Source organism: Schistocerca piceifrons, chromosome X (assembly GCF_021461385.2).
Source record: "Schistocerca piceifrons isolate TAMUIC-IGC-003096 chromosome X, iqSchPice1.1, whole genome shotgun sequence".
NCBI lineage: Eukaryota > Metazoa > Arthropoda > Insecta > Orthoptera > Acrididae > Schistocerca > Schistocerca piceifrons.
The window spans coordinates 411,227,961-411,243,704 of NC_060149.1; the positions used below are offsets into that span (position 1 = coordinate 411,227,961).

The 15,744-nt window shown below is 41.5% G+C and overlaps 1 protein-coding gene across 1 annotated transcript in view; it reads left to right on the plus strand.

Moving 5' to 3' along the window:
- The window catches only part of LOC124721530 (protein purity of essence), a 482,247-nt gene that overhangs the window by 61,115 nt on the left and 405,388 nt on the right, over window positions 1–15,744 (plus strand). The window contains exon 5 of the mRNA XM_047246550.1: window positions 1,840–2,021. Coding sequence (XP_047102506.1) covers window positions 1,840–2,021 — 182 coding nt within the window. The remainder of the gene's footprint in view (window positions 1–1,839; window positions 2,022–15,744) is intronic.

Consider the following 15,744-nt stretch of genomic DNA (forward strand, 5'->3'; position numbering starts at 1 on the left):
TTGCACCATCATTATTTTTGTTGTTAACTATGCATGTTTCTTATTCATCTAGTGTATTATGCTAACATGTAAAGAAATCTTTGAATTCTTAACAATTTTATTTCTTTGTTAATCACAGTGCAATCTTCCAGCTTAACAGATTAAATGTGATATCTGTAGACCATAAATTTGTAATGGTTTTTTGTCTGTATCCATATTGATTTCAGTTCATTCTATTAGCAAATTTTCATCATACTTGCTCACAGCCTCTTGAAAGCATTTCCAAATAGTGTTATTAAATTCTGAATATTCTATCATGTTCTTGTTAATATTTCTTCAAAACTCTCACCGACATGATCACATGTTGGAAGTGAGCTGGCATATAACTGGGGAAGTATAATATGGGATGTTCCTCAGGGTTTTGCACTTAGTAAATTTTGTTTCCTGTTTTACATTAATAATTTGGTTTGTATAATATTAAGAACTGCAAAGAGAATTCTGTTCTTATGAAGGGTGTACTGTTATTATTAGTGTTTTTACTTGTATCATTTTAATTTTGTAGTTTCATTATGCCAACTTTTCTTATCTGGATTTTTTTTTACTCATTAAAAGGTAGGTCACTGATAAGGTTGAAAATCAAAAAATGGTTGACACACATTCTTCTTGCCTTGGCACATTATCTGGAAGAGACTAGATTGCAGTGTCTCTTCTGTGCATCCAGCTCTTACAGATGTTAAGTAATCCTAAACCTCATTTATATGCTCTGCATTTAGTTGCTTCCACAGTATATATTGGTGACCACTGAGGTTTCCAAGTACATTGATTCCTATATCTAGTGCAGCAATAATGATACGAGGGTTGCCCAGAAAATAGTGCACCGCATTTTTTTACTTGAACAATTCTTTATTGAACGTAATGAGAATCACATAAATGAAAGAATGGTGTTTTATCTACACACCCTATTTTCCCACGTAACCTCCATCCAGTTCTATGGCCTTCCTCCAGCACGAAACAAGGGTGTGTATGCCCTGTCGGTACCAATCCTTGTCCTGGTGGCGGAGCCAGTGCTTCACTGTGTGGTTCAAATGGCTCTGAGCACTATGGGACTTAACATCTGAGCTCATCAGTCCCCTAGAACTTAGAGCTAATGAAATCTAACTAACCTAAGGACATCACACACATAGATGCCCGAGGCAGGATTCGAACCTGCAACCGTAGCGGTCGCGCGGTTCCAGACTGAAGCGCCTAGAACCGCTCGGCCACACTGGCCGGCTTCACTGTGTGAATCACCTCCTCATCGTCCTCAAAATGTCTTCCACGAATGGCACCCTTTAATGGCGAATGACAATATCAGTCATCTGCAACATAACAGATGTGACAGCTGTGGATGATCTCCCCAAACGCCGCAAATAGTGGAACTCCACCGAACCGCCTTCTGATGACCTCATCCTCCGTGCCCAGCGACTAACTGTACTTCTGTCGACAGCAGACGCTCCGTAGACTTTATACAAGCGTTTGTGAATATTCCCCACAGTTTCTTTCCCTCCAGTGAGAAATTCAATGACATCACATTGCTTTTAATACATATCATCTACAGACGCCATTTTGAAACTGTCCTGCAACTATGCTATCTGTCGGGAGTGACGAAAACTTGGCGCGCTCACTCAGGAGACTTCGAATAATACATACGTAACGTTTCACATCCGTAGCATTGCTTTCGGCTGAGAGAAAAAAATGCGGTGCATTACCTTCTGGGCAACCCTCGTACAATGTTGTTTAATTTTCTTAAGGTACATATTTACCCATTAAGTTTTGATACGTCTTAAATTTCATTGTTGAATTTTAAATACTTTGTTACAGGCCTTTTACACTGACAGAAATATATGGATTTTGAGATCGCTGGGGGCTGGTGAAGTTTTGATTGATGTTTGCATGGCACTGCCTCACATCAATCGTTACGTTTTGAAAGCTAAGGAGTCTTTGAGCAGAAATACAATTTTGTTACCATTTTTGCCTAATGAGACTCTGCTAATTCGACAGAGGTAAGTTTCTGTGTATTTCATTGGAGCAGGAGACTGAAAAGTCGTAGTAATATGGCATGATTACAGTCAATTGTTGTTCATCAAAACAAAATTATTATTAGCCAAGCCTAGTCACAGACCCACTAAAAGACGTTTTGTCATAAGTAACGGAAAATCATTTTAGTTGCTATGGCACTTCAAGATTGCTTAAATTATGGGGAAAAACTGACTTAACTTTCTTCATCAAATTAGCATAAAATTTTAAGATGTTTACCATTTCCTACAGTCATGCAGAAAGGCACACTACTTTCACCAAGATGGTGGAAAACCACAAATATGAAGGCTGTAAATGTGCTTTGGGTGCCCAGAGATCACACCAAAAGCCATTGATGTCACTTGCAGCAATATGGTAGACATCATGATGCACACTGTGCAGCATATTCTCTGTATTTCCAACTTCAGTCTTCCATTATCTCTTAGTCCCAGTAATTTTATGTGTGTCCCTGAATCTGTCTGCTCAAATAAAACCTTGCGCCTGTTTATAAAGAGATGTTCAGCCAAGGCAGATTTTTCCAGATTTGTGTGCTTGATGCAAGACTGGTAATTTGGTGCAGTGCTGGGAAACACTTTTAATAGATTTCCCCACAAAACTTTTACCGTATTCACATGGATTCTAAATAACCATAACTGAGTCTGTGACCGTCCTTCAGAAAATTCCCTCATATTTTAATGGGGATGGGGGGGGGGGGGGGGGGGGACAAAAACAGGTTTTGATCAGTTAACTGTTCAAGCTTTGTTCTATTTTACTGGTGATTGTTGCTCCACAGGATGACTGTATACTGAATATCTTGTTTTGATTGAGTAGGTGAATATCTGTGTTTCCCAGAGACTGCTGACCTGATATGATTTGTCTGATAGCCATTATCATAGGAGCAGACAGATTGCGTATATCCTTTTGTAGAAAAAGTGATAATTATATAATACGGTTTTTGCTCGGTGTGTCATATGCTCACAGTTCTCAGAGCCAGCACCATATCAGACAACAACCATCTTGGCTCCAAACGGAACTTTTTCGTAGCTTTGTTAAGAGAGCTAGTGCTCTCTGGAAAATGCACAAGACTATCTTGAGTAACAGGAGAGGATCAATGTACAGAATTCAGTTATTCTCTGGAGCACAAACCAGTAAAGTAGGATGGATCTTAGATACAGTTTCACCTTAGGAAAATGAGATGATGTGCCTTGTGAAGGATAGTCATGGATTCAGAGCAATAGGTATATGTAATTTTCTATGTAAATTTGTTGGTGGTTACATGATGAATTTCTCGAATCATTTTCCAACACTGCACTATAAAAAAGTGCCATGCAAGTACAGAAATTTAGGAAAATAAGGAGTGATTAAATACAGCCTTGTGAATAAACACAAGATTATATTTGGGCAGATGCGGGTTCTGCCCCACTCTGTGAATTACTGGAACTAGGTCATCATGAAGACCATAGAAATTGGAATGTACATTAACAAGTTGAAAAGATATAAAGATTTAGAATTAAAATTCCTTATGGAGTAAGACTACGTACATGTGCACTTACGAGCCAAAAGCTTAATAGCTTGTTTGCCAGTCTTTTGAATGAAATAAATCCCTGTTCTGCATACGCTATGTGATCAGAAGTATCCAGACACCTGGATGAAAATGACTTAAAAGTTCGTGGTGCCCTCCATTGGTAATGCTGGAATCCAATTTGGTGTTGGCCCACCCTTAGCCTTGATGACAGCTTGCAACAAGTTCAATGAGGGGCTGGAAGGTTTCTTGGGGAATGGCAGCCCATTCTTCAGAGTGCTACACTGAGGAGAGGTATCGATGTCACTTGGTGAGACCTGGCATGAAGTCGGTGTTCCAAAACGTCCCAGAGGTGTTCTATAGGATTCAGGTCAGGTCACTCCATTACAGGGATGTTATTGTTGTATAACCACTCTGTCACAGGCCTTGCATTATGAACAGGTGCTCGATCGAGTTGAAAGATGGTCAATGTGGGGGGTGGCCGGCTGGCCTCGGCCATTCATCCTGTCAGTGGGGAGGTGGCCATTCTTTCAGCAGGGCCTGAGCAGGCTCATGGGGGCAAAGGCTTGCTGGTTATTGGGAGCTCCAACGTTAGGCGGGTGATGGAGCCCCTTAGGGAAATAGTGTACAGTGCTGGAAAGAATTCCAATGTGTACTTGGTTTGTCTGCCAGGGGGGCCTCATCCAAGATGTGGAGGCGGCCTTGCCTGCGGCTATCGAGCATACGCTGTGCAGTCGTCTGCAAGTAGCTGCTCACGTCGGCACCAATCATGCCTGTCGCTTGGGTTCTGAGGCGATCGTCAGTTCGTACAGATAGCTGGCGGATTTGTTGAAGATCGCTGGCCTCACATGTGGCATGCAAGAAGAGCTCTCTATTTGCAGCATCGTTCCCAGAGTGGACCGGGGTCCTTTGGTTTGGATCAAAGTGGAGGGTCTCAACCAGAGGTTTTGTCGACTCTGTGCCGGTCTTGGCTGCAGATTTCTAGACTTGCACTATTGGGTGCGGAATTGTAGGATGCCCCTAGATAGGTCAGTGGTGCACTACACAAAGGAAGCAGCTACTCAGGTAGCAGAGTACTTGTGGCGTGCACATGGGGTTTTTTTAGGCTAGGCAGTAGTGTGAGGTGTCCTGATGAACACTCAGCAGTCAACGTGCAGGCAGGGAAATCAGGACGCGCTCAGTGTACAGAAGTTAATAAAGTTAATTGTTGGGTGTTATGCTATCGAGATATTTGCAGTAAATTTTCAGTGTGTTCGGAATAAAGTTCCTGATTTTACTGCCCTCCAGGAAGTGTGTGGCTCGCAAATTATTCTCGGGACGGAGACCTGGCTGAACCCTGAGATAGGAAGTTCTGAAATATTTAGTGAGGGTTGGAACGTGTATCGGAAAGGTAGATTAGACACCGTAGGAGGTGGTGTCTTCATTGCAGTCGACAAAAATATTGTGTCTACTGAGGTCGAAGTAGAGTGTGATTGTGAAGTTATCTGGACACGTTTAGCAGGGCTAGGAGAAATAAAGTTAATTGTTGGGTGTTATTACCGGCCACCAGGTTCCACCGTGACAGTTCTAGAATCATTCAAAGGGAGTCTACACTCTGTATCGCAGAAGTATCCGGATCATGCTATATTAGTCTGAGGCGACTTCAACCTACCTAGTATAGACTGGGATGTCTATGGATTCATTACAGGTGGTACAGGCAAGCCGTCGTGGGAATTACTTTTGAACACATTATCCGAAAACTGTCTTGAGCAGCTAAATCGACAGCCAACACGTAATGGAAATATTTTAGATCTGGTAACCACGAACAGACCAGACCTCATTGATGGTGTCAGTGTTGAGACAGAGATTAGTGATCATGATGTTGTCATTACGACTATGGTTACGCAAGTTAAAAAGTCCGTCAAGAAGGCTAGGAGAGTATTCTTACTAGAAAGAGCAGATAAGCAGTTGTTAGCATCCCACTTAGTAAATGAATAGACTTTTTTACTTCCGGTACGATGGACGTGGAAGAATTATGGGCAAATTGTAAACACATTATAAATCACGCATTGGAGAAGTATGTGCCGAAAAAGTGGGTTATGGACGGAAAAGATCCACCGTGGTTTAACAGCGCAATTCCGAGAATGCTCAGGAAGCAAAGACAGTTGCACTCGCGGTACAAGAAACATCGGGAGAATGAGGACAGGCAAAAGTTAGTAGAGGTTCATGCTGCTGTAAAAAGAGCGATGCGTGAAGCATTCAACCACTACCACTGCCATACCTTAGCAAAAGATCTTGCTAAAAACCCAAGGAAATTCTGGTCTTACGTAAAATCGGTAAGCGGGTAGTAGGCTTCCATCCACTCACTCACTGATCAGTCTGGCCTGGCATCGGAAGACAGCAAAACGAAAGCTGGAATTTTAAATTTAGCTTTTGAGAAATCTCTCACGCAGGAGGATCGTGCAAACATACCGCCATTTGAGTCTCGTACAGATTCTCTTATGGAGGACATAGTGATAGTCATCCCTGGGGTTGTGAAGCAGCTGAATGGGTTGAAGATAAATAAATCACCAGGTCCTGATGGGATTCCAATTCGGTTTTACAGAGAGTACTTTACTGCATTGGCTCCTTACTTAGCTTGCATTTATCGCGAATCTCTTGCCCAACGTAAAGTCCCGAGTGACTGGAAAAAAGCACAGGTGATGCCTGTATATAAGAAGGGTAGAAGGACAGATCCTCAAAATTTCAGACCAGTATCCTTAACATCAGTTTGTTGCAGGATTCTCAAACATATTCTCAGTTCGAATATAATGAATTTCCTTGAGACAGAGAAGTTGCTGTCCATGCATTAGCACGGCTTTAGAAAGCATTGCTCCTGCGAAACGCAACTCACCCTTTTTTCACATGATATCTTGTGAACCATGGATGAAGGGCATCAGACGGATGCCATATTCCTTGACTTCCAGAAAGCATTTAACTCGGTGCCCCACAGCAGACTCCTAACTAAGGTATGAGCATATGGGATTGGTTCCCGAATATGTGAGTGGCTCGAAGACTTCTTAAGTAAGAGAACCCAGTACATTGTCCTCGATGGTGAGTGTTCATCGGAGTTGAGGGTGTCATCTGGAGTGCCCCAGGGAAGTGTGGTGGGTCTGCTGTTGTTTTCTATCTACATAACTGATCTTTTGGATAGGGTGGATGGCAATGTGCGGCTGTTTGCTGTTGATGCTGTGGTGTACGGGAAAGTGTCGTTGTTGAGTAACTGTAGGAGGATACAAGATGATTTGGACAGGATTTGTGATTGGTATAAAGAATGGCAGCTAACTCTAAATATAGATAAATGTAAATTAATGCAGATGAATAGGAAAAAGAACCCCGTAATGTTTGAATACTCCATTAGTAGTGTAGCGCTTGACAGTCACGTCGATTACATATTTGGGCATAACATTGCAGAGCGATATGAAGTGGGACAAGCATGTAATAGCAATTGTGGGAAAGGTTGATAGTCGTCTTCGGTTCATTCGTAGAATTTTGGGAAGATGTGGTTCATCTGTAAAGGAGACCGCTTATAAAACACTAATACGACCTATTCCTGAGTACTGCTAGAGTGTTTGGGATCCCTGTCAGGTCGGATTGAGGGAGGACATAGAAGCTAGATTTGTTACTGGAAGGTTTGATCATCACGCGAGTGTTACAGAAATGCTTCAGGAGGAAAGGAGGCATTCCTCTCGTGAATCGCTACTGAGGAAATTTAGAGAACCAGCATTTGAGACTGACTGCAGTACAATTTTACTGCCGCCAACATATATTTCACGGAAAGACCACAAAGATAAGAGAGATTAGGGCTCGTACAGAGGCATATAGGCAGTCATTTTTTCCTTCGTACTGTTTGGAAGTGAAACAGGGAGAGAAGATGCTAGTTGTGGTACGAGGTACCCTCTGCCACATACCGTATGGTGGATTGCGGAGTATGTATGTAGATGTACATGATGCAGTCGCAATCCCCGAATTGCTCTTCAACAGAGGGAAGCAAGAAGGTGCTTAAACATCAATGTAAGCGTATGCTGTGATAGTGTCACGCAAAACAATAAGGGGTGCAAGCCCCCTTCATGAAAAACCCGACTACACCATAACACCACCGCCTCCGAATTTTACTGTTGGCACTACACATGCTGGCAGACGACGTTTACTGGGCATTCACCATACCCACACCCTGGCCTTTGTTCGCCACATTGTGTTCCGTGATTCATCACTCCACACAATGTTTTTCCACTGTTCAATTGCCCAGTGTGTTTATGCTCCTTACACCATGCAAAGCAATCATTTGGCATTTACCGGTATGATGTGTGGCTTATGAGCAGCAGCTCAATCATGAAATCTAAGTTTTCTCACCTCCCGACTAACTGTCATAGTACTTGCAGTGGTTCCAGATGCAGTTTGGAATTCCTGTGTGATAGTCTGGATAGATGTCTGCCTATTACACATTACGACCCTCTTCAACTGTCGGCGGTCTTTGTCAGTCAGCAGGTGAGGTCGGCCTGTATGCTTTTGTGCTGTATGTGCCTCTTCACATTAACAATTCACTGTCACGTTGGAAACAGTGGACCTAGGGATGTTTAGGAGTGTGGAAATCTTGTGTACAGACTTATGATGCAAGTGACGCCCAATCACCTGACCACGTTCGAAGTCCGTGAGTTCTGCGGACTGCACCATTCTGCTCTCTCACGGTGTCTAATGACTACTGAGGTAACTGATATGGAATACCTGGCAGTAGGTCTCACCTAATATGAAAAACGTATATTTTTGGGGGTGTCCAGATACTTTTGATCACATAGTGTATAAGGGAGCTGACATTTAGTTGATAGGTTTATGGAGCCATGTGGCATTAGATCTCAATGCATAGTTCATGTAATTCACTTAAATAACAGGCCGCTGATTTGCACACTCAGTAATAGCGCCCGATAAGGACCCAGATCGGTTCAATAGGATTTACATCTGGCGAATTTGGTAGCTGAGTCATCATGAGTTCACTATAACGCTCGTCAAACCACTGTAGGATGGTTCTGGCTCCAAGACATGGACAATTATACTGCTGGAACACGACGTTGTTGTCAGGGAAGACATCGAGCATGAAGAGATGCAGATGTTTCCCAGCTGTCAGTGTGTCTTCAGTTGCTACCACATGTGCCATGCACCCACAGGACAATGTCTCCCATAGCCCAGCTCTTTCCGTGTAGGCTCACAACAGTAGCACATGAACGTTCAACCAACTTCCCCGTTTTCGAGATATTCACTCACAGGCCCTGTGTAATGATGATCTGCTCTCTGTCAGAGTCGCTTATTTCAGTAGATTTCCCCATTTGGAGCCCATATCCTCACTAGGGTGATCCTCCGTCTGTGTCTGCTCTGCTTACGTACTTTTGTTACCATTTCATGTGCCTGCAGTTCCACCAACTGCCACCCAACATTGCGGTGGGCAGTGGTTGTAATGTTTTGGCTTATTAGTTTATGTTCTCAGTTAATATCGTAATGAGAACCAAGATATTGGGGCCAGTGCGGGGGAACCTGAACAATGTTCCCATCTGTGAATTCCAAACATCTCTTGACAGCCTTTTTTTCCTGTCGAACTCAACTGCGGTACTTTGTAGTTACTAAATTCTGTTATCTGTAATGGTTATGATATTACTTCAGATTTTTGGCTGTCTGCTGTTACAGACATGCACACAGAAACTGTAATCTCATAAGCATTAAAACTGTTTGTTGTTGTACAGAATACTGTACTGCAAATAGAGGGATAGAAATTGAAATATTGGTGAAGAACTAAGTTGAAATTCTGCTCTTATTTTTGGTTCAGTGTGTTTTCTCTATAAATGTCTTGATGACTTCATCAGAATTGCCACAAGTATACCCTTTCTCATCAGTAGTGTTGTAATGCTCTACCTGTAATTTATTTATTGGCTGTAATACATGAAACTCCCAATAAAAAGAATATAGGAAGAAATTATTTTCAGCAGAGTCAGTATGATGGAACTAAAATGGAAACGCCAAAGATTATTGAACGAGTCAAATATGTTTGCAAAATAGTAAAGAAAAGATATTGAATAGTTGGAAGTATATGAAACATAAGAATAAAGGGTGATTGTTAATGTATTGACCACATTCCTTTATTGTGCAGGTTGAAAGGTTCATGGATTGAGAACAAATGAAAGAAAAGTAGAAGGAATTAAACATTTGTTTGTAATCTTCTGAAAAAATTTGGGCTGTAACTTCGGAATAGTAGAAGGCACTGAAAAAGAATGATGGTTGTACATTGGCCAGCACAATGATGACATGTGAAAAAAGGGCAGTTTGTTATTATCTAGTAGGTTTTCATGATTTGCATAACAGAATTAAATGTTTGATATGTTTCAGATTACCCTACATCTACATATGTAATTCACAAGCCACCATAGTGTGTGTGGTGGAGGGTATCTTGTAACACTGAATGTCATTTCCTTTCCTGTTCCACTTGCAAGGAGAGTGATAGAAAAATGACTGCCTATAAACTTCTGTACGAGCCCTAATTTCTCTTATCTTCACGATCCTAATCCAAAAAGTACATTAGCGGCAGTAGAGTCATTCTGCAGTCAGCTTCAAGTGTTAGTTCTCTACATTTTCTCGGTAGTGTTCCGAGGAAAGAATGTCATCTTCTTTCCAGAGATTCTCATTTCTGATTGCTTTGCAACATTACTCCTGGATATTTAATTGATCTGACTTTGTCAAGGAGTACACTGGTTGTTTTTCCTACTCATCTGCATTAACTTACATTTTTCTGCATTTAGAACAAGCTGACATTTATTGCATTAACTAGAAATTTTGTTGTCTCATATCCTCCTACAGTCACTCAATGGTGAAATCTTCTCACGCACCACAGCATCGTCAGCCGACAGTTGCAGATTGCTTTTTACCCTAACTGTCAGATCATTTATATACATAAAGAGCAAGAGCAGTTCTACCACATGTCCCTGTGGTACGCCTAATGGTACTCTTGTCTCTGATGAATGCTCGACATTGAGGACAGTTTGCTGGGTTCTTCTACTTCTGAAGTCTTTCACCCACTCACATATCTGGCAACCTATTCCGTATGCTCGTACCGTCATTAAGTCTGCAGTGGGGTACTGTATCCAGAAATGTAGGAACTGGAATCGACCTGTAGCCCTTCATCCGTGGTCCGCAAGATTCCAAATCTCTTCTGATTTGTGGAAAGAAACTCTTTTGCCTGAAGGAAATTCGTTATATTCGAACTGAGAATATGTTCAAGAATTCTGCAGCAAACTGATGTTAAAGATACTCTTGTGTAATTTTGTGGATCTATTCTTCTACCCTTTGTAGGTACAGGAGTCACTTGAGCTTTTTTCTAGTCACTCGGGATTTTGCACTGAACAATAGATTTGCGATAAATGCAAGCTAAGTATGATGCCAATGCCATAGGAGGCTCTTTCTAAAACCGAATTGGGATTACGTCCTGATGTGGCAAGTTAATTGTTTTCAACTCTTTCAGTTGCTTCTCCATACCTGGGATGCATATTACTGTGTTCTCCTGTGGCCTGCTCCTCTTGCGTCCACACACAGCATTTTCACATCTCATCTATCCTAGTACTATTAATGTAAAAATTAACTATTATAGCACACGTGGAAAGTTAAATATCCAACTTGCTACATTCCTGATATGTCACCAATGGAGGCTGCCACCTCACTGAGCTGTGTTGCTGGCAGTTTGAAAGAAAAGGCAGCTGTGCCACAGACTGCGCAATTCTACACTATACAATTATTAAAATGTGATATTGCACCTTGTAAATGCAAAAACACATTCAGAATTTAAGAATTAAACTATGAAAACCACAGAAAAAGCTAAATATGTAATTGCAGGTGTCCTAGTTTGTCACAGGCAGCAGCTGGAAACTGACTAGGGAGAAGGAAACGGTTGGAGACAAAGAACAGTTTAATTGATGTTTGTGATTAAACACATTGAGTAGCATTTAAAGAAACTTTCAGGGATCTGTTTCCTTTGTAGGAGGAGCACAAGGAAGTTATGTTTAATTCTGCTTCATGTGGTAAGGAAAAGAGATACATAACAAGAAGTCTAGGTTAAGTTAAAAGTGGTAAAATATGAGGATATTAATGATATGCTGTTCAAGCAAAAGTATAAAACATCTCATAACATGTAGGTGATGGAATTAATAGTATCCATTAGAGCCCTGTAATGGCGTGGCCCATCCGCGTGGCCCGCACGCTCCTATGGTGTGCGATAGAGAGTGCCAGTACACATCTCCAACACCTTGGGCCGCCATTTTGCAGAAATTTTGAGCTCTTCCCATTATCACCCTGCCTTCCTCCATCAGAAACAAGCAGAAAGGCCTGGGTGATACCCTTATCTTCTCAGAATCGTGAGTGCTACAATCCCAACTTTACTATAAGGGAGCTGGATCATGATCTGTTCATCCCGATCCTCTGCACCAGGGCCATACGCTGTCAACATTCAGATGTTGCAGCACCTTTCTCTTGGGAGCAAGCACTTTCTGCTTAATACATACAATCACATCTGGGCAGAGGGCGTATTTCCCAGATGTTGGTGTGAAGCCACCGTCATATCTGTACCTAAGGCTTGTAAGGACCACCCCATCTCTCTCACCAGCTGGGTTTGCAAGGTGGTGGCACATATGATTCATGCCCGGCTGGTATGGTGGCTCGAGTCTCGCAATTTACTAACGACTGCACAGTGTGTATTTCGAGTGCGCCATTCTCGTTACTTTGTCCACCCTCATTCACTTCCTAAGGACACTATTCCAGCCTCGCTCTATCACCTTCAGTTTCACGACCTTCGCATAGAATTTCGCGATAGTACAATTGTGTACACTGGTGGCTCTCGGACTGACCATGGTGTCAGGTGTGCCTTTGTCATTGGAGCCCACGTCTTTAGATATCGGTGTCCGGCACACTGCTCAGTATTTACAGCTGAGCTCTTTGCCTGTATCAGACCACAGAGTACATCTGGTGACACAGCCTTTTCAGTTGTGTCCTCTGCTCAGACTCTCTCAGCACCCTGCAAAGTCTGTGTGTGCTGTACACTGCCCATCCCTTAGTGCAACTGGTCCAGGAAAACTGTCACTTGCTCACTCTTGGTGGAGTCACTGTGAAGTTTATGTGGGTTCCTGGTCATGTTTGTCTGCCAGGAAACAAGGTTACTGATGCTGCTGCCAAGGCTGCAGTCCTTGTGCCTCAGCCCACTAGTTCCTATATTCCCTCTCTGTGTTGCTGTCTGCCAGCAGGTGGTGTCCCTTTGGCATCGCCATTGGTCCTCCCTTCATGGGAATAAGCTCAGGATTTTTAAGCCTCTCCCAGCGGCTTGGATGACATCCTCTTGGCCCTCCTGCTGGGAGGAGGTCATTTTAACTACGTTACGTATTGGGCACTGCCTTTTTAGCCATCATCATGTGATAAGTGGTGCTCCCCCACCACTTTGTACACATTGTGGACAAGTTTTAACTGTCCGCCACTTCCTGAGGGAATGTCCGTTTTTTAACCATTTATGTTCCCGCTTGGGTTTGCCGTCTGAGTTATCGGCCATTTCAGCAAATGACGTATGGGCTGTCGACTGCGTTTTACTTTTTATCTGTCAAAGCAATATGGTGAAGGCCATTTAATTTTTAGTTTTGGACTTCCATTTTTGTGTGGTGTCTTTTGTAGCCCTTTCTCCACATCCCTGTTTTTAGCTGTCTTCTCTTACATCAATTGTTGATGTTTAGCCATTCTTAACTCCTCTCTGTCTTCGTGTTCTGTAGTTTTGATGTGGGCATGTATGACCCCAGTTGGGTTTGCACCCTAAAACAAAACAAAACAAAACAAAAAAACAATTGCAAATTTCTCTTGAGTGTCCATTGAATGATGATAAATTCTCTGTTCGTCATTTATATGCCAGAGTGTATTCTATAAACAGGCTATTGCTAGACATTTGGCTTTTAAATACTCTTTCTTCTTGTGTGTTAAACTCCTTCCTCCATAAGGACGCATTAAAATGTCAGAAACACCAAATGTCTCGTCTCTGGCAGTGATGCATGGCACTCCCTTCACAGCTGATTACCTTCCCCTTCCTTCCCTAATGCGAACTTGTGCTCAGTCTCTAATGACCTCGTTGTCGATGGGATGTTAAACAGTAATCTCTTCCTCCTCCTCCATCGGTACTCCTTTGTTTGATATGGCGCTTTTCTCCAATATTTATAAATTTTTACTAACAAAATATTCATGCAAAACTGATCGCTTCAAGATAGATGAGTCACTATATTTTCTATGTGCTCCAACATCTATGGAAGTGAAATTATAATGCACAGTGTATAAAGCAAGTAAAATGTGGAAAAATTATTTTTATAATTATAGTAAAGTAAGTTTATTATGAGAAAAAAAAGGGGCGTAACATATTTTATGTCTATCTTGCGTGGCTGGTTGGTCATGAGTGACCGTCAGCTGCCTGACTAAATTGGCTGCTTAACGTTGTGGCTGCCTAGCACATTATAGCCCAAACTGCTAAAGCTGTCTGCCTATAAGCATTTTTTCGTTTCATTTGTTATGCTGTAAATCAAGTAAGGCAGTGCTCAACTTAAATGGCTTCAGTACTGCAGTGCTTTTGCTAGGTATGGTGGTGTGCCTGTGATTTCTCCCACTTCTGACAGATAAAGCCAGTCAGAGGAGGATCTATATTTCAACATGTACTCCAAAATAAGGTACAACTTTAGATTATTGTCATTGTTATAGGTGAAAGAAGCAATGAGAACAGAGAAATCGCAGGACCAACCAGGGATCGAATCCAAAGCCTAAGTTTTGTAGTATGGGACTTAAGCCACTGAGCCACAAAGGTCCATTTCCGAACAAACATTAATAAGTTATATATAAAACACAAACTCTACTTAGCCAAGGAAACAAATAATTATTCTGTATAAGTAAAAAAGCAAATGCGGTGGTATTATATGTTGTTTGTTATTTAATTTATTAGCGAATAAATTTGTTTGAATGCCCTACTTATTCAGATAATTATCCAGACAGAAATGTATTCAAATAATACTCATTTCTTTCCACCACTTCACATTTAACTTTTTAGTTAATTATGAACAAAGTTGATAATTATAGTCTGTTGAAACACTCTAACATAAATATTTTTAATTTGCCCTCTTCAAAATATGTCTAAATGGCAGTGAAATTTTAGCAGCTGACTGAAAGTGAGCATTAATTCATCAGCTGTTATTTCATGCCACAACTGAAACAACGAACTTCAATAACATTCAATATTCGATTATCACTTTAATTTTTGTTATACTGTGGTAACACTTGGTGAATCTTAGATATACGTTGCACACCATCTCCATAGGAAATGTGGGAAATTGACAGATAAAAATAAGTTCTAATACTAAATGCACCGTGAGTGAAGGCCATGTAATAGGGAGTGAACTGCCAGTTGCGTAGTACCGCATGCGTGTGGATGGCGAGTGATGTAGACGAGTGCTGTTCACATGGATTTGCTACATGGCTGCAGTGCTCTAGTATCTGCAATAAGAATTTAAACTTTTATTTATTAGGTACAAGAGTTGTTGAGATGCACAAGAAGTAATAAACATTCTTTTTAGGTAGTGTAGACAGACTGAATAGCAATAATGTGTAAAAACAAAATTACCATTGTTATCAGTATATATCTATTATCGCTGCATGCCATGTAAGCCAGAGGAGGTGTTTAATGTTTAGTGCATAATATTAGGGAGAAACTCATTGTGGTGTTGCAAGACTACAAAGATGATGTCTGGAATCATTTGGAAAATGTGGCTGATGTGTCAACTTTGCATAAATGCATCATATTACAGTGTGATTAAAAGTAACCAAACCTCCACTTGGCTTACACCTCCACTTCAAATAAGGAATTGCTATGTGGCTCATTGTTTGTTAGCATTGGTTGGCTGGCTGATTGATTTGTGTAGGAAGACAAAACAATAGTGGTCGTAGCAGAAACTCAGCTTATTGCACGGTTTATCTTCCTGTGATTCTAGTAAAGCCATCCAGTACACTTAGTGAGTAGCAGGAGACCCTTTACTAGTTCTTTATTGGACACAGTTTCTTAAGGAATTAATTACCAAATATTCTGTGCCTTTTGATCTCCGATGCTTCACGTTGGAAGATCAAGTGTGGTT